Source organism: Delphinapterus leucas, chromosome 6 (genome assembly GCF_059928025.1).
Source record: "Delphinapterus leucas isolate spDelLeu-1000000601 "Yukka" chromosome 6, BTC_Dleu_Yukka2, whole genome shotgun sequence".
NCBI classification, from domain to species: domain Eukaryota; kingdom Metazoa; phylum Chordata; class Mammalia; order Artiodactyla; family Monodontidae; genus Delphinapterus; species Delphinapterus leucas.
The window spans coordinates 99,507,009-99,512,674 of record NC_143134.1 but is presented as its reverse complement, the minus strand read 5'-3'; the positions used below and the strand labels follow the sequence as shown (position 1 = coordinate 99,512,674).

General features: G+C 53.9%; 1 protein-coding gene across 3 annotated transcripts; it reads left to right on the top strand.

The window, feature by feature from the left end:
• The first annotated feature begins 203 nt into the window (after positions 1–203).
• Positions 204–4,976, top strand: KLF4 (KLF transcription factor 4). 3 transcript variants are annotated; one of them, XM_089913503.1, is made up of 5 exons: positions 204–769; positions 880–1,000; positions 1,651–2,641; positions 2,732–2,896; positions 3,886–3,975. In XM_089913503.1, exons 1-5 carry the CDS (start codon positions 765–767, stop codon positions 3,909–3,911), a joined length of 1,308 nt encoding a protein of 435 aa, XP_089769629.1. In that variant the 5' UTR covers positions 204–764; the 3' UTR covers positions 3,912–3,975. The 3 variants fall into 3 exon arrangements, with proteins under 3 accessions (XP_089769629.1, XP_022434827.1, XP_022434828.1); XM_022579120.3 differs by having other exon boundaries at positions 207–769; positions 3,908–4,976; XM_022579119.3 differs by having other exon boundaries at positions 206–769; positions 1,651–2,896; positions 3,908–4,976.
• Positions 4,977–5,666: the final 690 nt, after the last annotated feature.

Below are 5,666 nucleotides of genomic sequence, written 5' to 3'. Positions count from 1 at the left end.
TGCCACGGCAACGCGCGGGGTCTGCGGGAGGGAGGAGAGAAGAAAGGGAGGGGGCGGGGCCTGGCGGCGGGCCCCTGCACACAGCGGGTAGGAGGCGGGGGGGAGGGCGGGAGCCAAGAAGTTATAAGTAAGGAGCGCGCCGGCGGGCGCCGGCAGTTCCCCGGCCCGAGAGAACGAGCGCGGCTGCGGGCGCGCGGGGAGCAGAGGCGGTGGCGGGCGGCGGCGGCACCGGGAGCCGCCAAGTGCCCCTCCCCGCCCCTCCGGCCCCCCACCCAGCCACCCGCCCGCGGCCAGCGCCCATGGCCGCGAGCGCCCCGCGCAGCCCCCCGGACTCCGCGCCCCGCGCCGCCGCCCAGTCCGCAGATCCGCGCCACCGCGGCCAGTCTCACCTGGCGGCGCCGCCCGCCAGCCACTCCGGCCACAGCCCCAGCGCCCACGGCGATAGCCGCGGCGACCGCGACAGCGGTGGCGGACGCTGCTGAGTCGAAGAGAGCGCAACTCGGCCACCGGACCTACTTTTATTCGCCTTGCTGATTGTCTATCTTTATGAGTTTACAACTTTTCTAAGAACTTTTGTATACAAAGGAACTTTTTAAAAAGACATCTCCCTTTTATATTTAATCCAAAGAAGAAGGATCTCGGGCAGTTTGGGGTTTTTGGTTTTGGCTTCGTTTCTAAGTTCCTTTTTTTCCCTCTTCGTTGACTTTGGGGTTCGGGTACCCCACTGCTTCGGACTCCCGAGGATCTTCTGGGGCCCAACATTAATGAGGTAGGTGCGGCGCGGGGCGCAGGGAGGGGTGAGGGCCGGTGGGACGCGCCAGAGTGGCAGTCGAGAGTGGCCCCTGACTCCTGCCCGTGTGCTCCCCACCCGGCCCGCAGGCAGCCACCTGGCGAGTCTGACATGGCTGTCAGCGACGCACTGCTCCCGTCCTTCTCCACGTTCGCGTCCGGCCCGGCGGGAAGGGAGAAGACACTGCGTCCAGCAGGTGCCCCGAATAACGTGAGTGTTGCTCCGGGCCTTTGGGATCCTCCGGTGGACTTCTGTGGGTGGGGTGGGGACGGGCGGAGCCCTGGGGTCACCGAGAACCACCGGACGACGGGGAGGAGTGGCCACCGCACGGGCTCCGCAGCCTTCCCGGGATGGCTTCCGCGCCCTTGTCTCAGCTGTACATGCGTGTGGTCCCGACGCTGTGGAGCCGCCGGGGGTGCACACCGGGTCCGCACATATCCCGGAGCGTGCAAGCGGCAGGGCGGGAGGTGTCTGTGTACCCAGACGCTGGCTGGGCCAGAGTGAGCTTGGCGCGTAGGCGTCCCCTTGGCGAGGGCGCACCGAGAGAGCCTCGGTGTCCCAATTCCGGGGCGGCGGGAGCGTCCCCAGGATCTGGCGGGGGAGGGACCCAGGCTGGCGAGCCGCGGCGCTGGCTAACACGCAATCGGGCAGACACAACATAACATCCTCCATATCGACGCACCGCCTCTTCTCGGACCCGGGTGTGGGCCATGACTGCAGCGCTGGCACCCGTAGTCCCCGGGCGCTTCCTGCCTGCCCGGTCCCCGTGTCTAGGCGGTGTAGGCGCGGCGGGCCCACCACTACATTGGGTGGCTGTTAGGGACAGCACTGACGGTCTCTCTCGCGTCCTGTTCCGGCAGCGCTGGCGGGAGGAGCTCTCCCACATGAAGCGACTTCCCCCGGTGCTTCCCGGCCGCCCCTACGACCTGGCGGCGGCGACCGTGGCCACCGACCTGGAGAGTGGCGGAGTCGGCGCGGCTTGCGGCAGCAGCAACCCGGCTCTCTTACCCCGGAGGGAGACGGAGGAGTTCAATGATCTCCTGGACCTGGACTTTATCCTCTCCAACTCGCTGTCCCATCAGGAGTCAGTGGCCGCCACCGTGTCCTCGTCGGCATCAGCCTCATCCTCGTCCTCCCCGTCGAGCAGCGGTCCTGCCAGTGCGCCCTCCACCTGCAGTTTCAGCTATCCAATCCGGGCCGGGGGCGACCCGGGCGTGGCGCCGGGCAGCACGGGCGGCGGCCTCCTCTACGGCCGGGAGTCTGCACCCCCTCCGACAGCTCCCTTCAACCTGGCGGACATCAACGACGTGAGCCCCTCCGGCGGCTTCGTGGCCGAGCTCCTGCGGCCCGAATTGGACCCAGTGTACATTCCACCACAGCAGCCGCAGCCGCCAGGTGGCGGGCTGATGGGCAAGTTTGTGTTGAAGGCGTCGCTGAGTGCCCCTGGCAGCGAGTACGGCAGCCCGTCGGTCATCAGTGTTAGCAAAGGCAGCCCGGACGGCAGCCACCCGGTGGTGGTGGCGCCCTACAGCGGCGGGCCGCCGCGCATGTGCCCCAAGATCAAGCAAGAGGCTGTCTCCTCGTGTACCGTCGGTCGGTCCCTAGATGCCCACTTAGGCACTGGACCCCCTCTCAGCAATGGCCACCGGCCTCCTGCGCACGACTTTCCCTTGGGGCGGCAGCTCCCCAGCAGGACTACCCCGACCCTGGGTGCCGAGGAACTGCTGAGCAGCAGGGACTGTCATCCTGCCCTGCCGCTACCACCGGGCTTCCATCCCCACCCGGGGCCCAACTACCCTCCCTTCCTGCCCGACCAGTTGCAGCCGCAGGTCCCACCGCTCCATTACCAAGGTCAGTCCCAGGGATTCATAGTTGGGGCTGGGGAGCCCCGCCCCGGCAGGGCACACGGGATGACGCTGACCCCACCTTCTTCACCCCTAGAGCTCATGCCACCCGGTTCCTGCATGCCGGAGGAGCCCAAGCCAAAGAGGGGGAGAAGGTCGTGGCCCCGGAAAAGGACGGCCACTCACACATGTGATTACGCAGGCTGCGGCAAAACTTACACAAAGAGTTCTCATCTCAAGGCACACCTGCGAACCCACACAGGTAGGAGACCAGAAGCCGCGGAAAGGAGGGGGGCTGGTGTCCAGCCTCATCGGCTGACTACGGACACTCCTCAGGGCCTCCCTTGGGATGTGGGGCGCAGTCTATCTCCTCCATCTCCTGGATCACAGGAGAGAAAGCAAACCGGCGCCTACTATTTTGCTTAGGAGCCTTTTGCTGGGCGGATGGTATCAGTGCATGAAAATGCAGTTTTGTTAGGCCTTTGAAAGGCAGGGAGATTCCAGGCTGCATGTGGGCCTCTTCTAGCTTGAGCAAACCATTGCCCTTGTAATCAAGAAATTATACTTGGCAAAAAAAAAAAAAAGAAGAAGAAAGAAAAAGAAAAGAAATTATACTTTGCAGCGCAAAAGCATGGTATTTTCTTAAATCAGTTTTTTGTTTTCTAGGCTATTTTTATTGCTTTCTTTCCTTTCCCAGTCTCACCCCTCCCCCTTTCTAGTCTTAACAATTAGGTTTTATTTAAATCCCAAGGACTTAATGGTTAGGCTTGCTGAGATTCTGGTTTAAGATTGTCACCGCAGAGAATTTGTTCGTGGATATAAGTAGGTATATAAGGTCGCTAAGGCATAGCAGTCATGAATAATGTTGGTACAGGAAAAGTAGCCTCCTGTCACTTTTTAGAACCAGTTATAGTGGGATAGGATATCACTGATTTGGACCTGGAGAGGCACTAGCAGCCATAATTTCTAAATTCACTTCCTCCACAGCGATATCTTAGCTCAAAAGAATGAAAACGTTAGTCCAAAAGAAGTATAGGTTTAAGTGGTCTTTGTTCTCTGTGATAAGCTATCTAACTTCCCCTAAAAAAAAAAAGAGAGCAAAAAATTCCTATATTCCTGCTTTACGGTCTAAAATTTAATCTGGCCTTAAGAGGTATAAAGACCCTGGATCCTTTCGGAATGGGGTGCTTGGGGAGTTGGTTGAATGTTTGGCCTCTGGCCAGTTCTTAATTCTTTCACAATCGCTTCCAGTGGCTTTATTTTCCTTTTCCAGGTGAGAAACCTTACCACTGTGACTGGGACGGCTGTGGGTGGAAGTTCGCCCGCTCAGATGAACTCACCAGGCACTACCGCAAACACACCGGGCACCGCCCCTTCCAGTGCCAGAAGTGCGACCGGGCATTTTCAAGGTCGGACCACCTCGCCTTACACATGAAGAGGCACTTTTAAATCCCCAAACAGTGGATATGACCCACACTGCCAGACAAGCATTCAGTATTTTTTACCTTTCACACTGTCTTCCCGGTGAGGGGAAGAACCCAGCTGGAAAGCACTACAATCATGGTCAAGTTCCCAACAAGTCAACTTGTGAATGGATAATCAGGAGACATGAGGAAACCAAATGACAAAGAACAGATGGGGTCTGTGACTGGATCTTCTATCATTCCAATTCTAAATCCAACTTGAATATATATTCCTGGACTTACAAAACGCCAAGGGGGTGACTGGAAGTTGTGGATATCAGGGTATAAATTAGATCCGTGAGTTGGGGGGGAGGGGAAGACCAGAATCCCTTGAATTGTTTTGATGCAATATAAGCATAAAGATCACCTTGTATTCTCTTTGCCTTCTAAAAGCCATTATTACGATCTTAGAAGAAGAGGAAGAAATTCAGGTACAGAAAATGTGTTTTAACAGCCTAAACGATGGTGCTTGGTGAGTCTTGGTTCTAAAGGTACCAAATGAGGCCAAAGTTCTCAAACTGCTGCATACTTTGACAAGGAAAATCTATTTTTGTCTTCCGATCTACATTTATGACCTAAGTCAGGTAAATACACCTGGTTTACTTTAACCTTTTTATGCAGACAGTCTGTTATGCACTGTGGTTTCAGATGTGCAATAATTTGTACAATGGTTTATTCCCAAGTATGCCTTAAGCAGAACAAATGTTTTTTTCTATATAGTTCCTTGCCTTAATAAATATGTAATATAAATTTAAGCAAACTTCTATTTTGTATATTTGTAAACTACAAAGTAAAAAAATGAACATTTTGTGGAGTTTGTATTTTGCATACTCAAGGTGAGAATTAAGTTTTAAATAAACCTATAATATTTTATCTGAACACTGTTTTTCGTTTTTGTTTTTCCCCTTGAAAAGCACATAACAGAAATTGCAGTTTAAACCCACTGGGTAGGCATGTGAAAAGCACACCAAAAAGCCAACTTTATCTCGACAGATTAAAAGAAGACTTTTTAAAGACTAAACCTTACCTGGTTCAGGTTCCTCTTTCAAATGTACTTTAAAAAGTGCATGAAAGCAGTTTCCCTACCTATGAACTTCCAGGTAGAAACGGCTCAATAATTCTTCAGTTTGCTCAGTTTAATATAAGAGTAGTTATACACGTTCACATTTTAAAAGATCTTTATGGTTTGTCTTTAAAATTAAATGAAAATATAAAAATCTCTCTTTCGAGGCCTGCCCTTGCACTCAGAACAATTTATGTAACAAAAGAACCTCCCCACAGTGGAAAACCCCAAAGAACATGGTTCCACAGTGCCCTCCTGAGGATTAAAGGATTCACTTATGCTTTGTGTAACAGATACATTACTTTTAGTTATAGCCCCCAAAGAGGGCAGAACCAAAGTTTCTTGACAGATTTTTAAAACTTCGTCAGTCCTCTGAAGATAAGCCAGCCCCATTGTTTCAGCTGACTGAAACTAAAGAGGCAAAAATGACTCAGTCACAAAACCAAGTGTAAAGTAAATTCAAGTCGATTTTAAATGGTGTTTTTGTAAGTTGGTAGCATATTTCT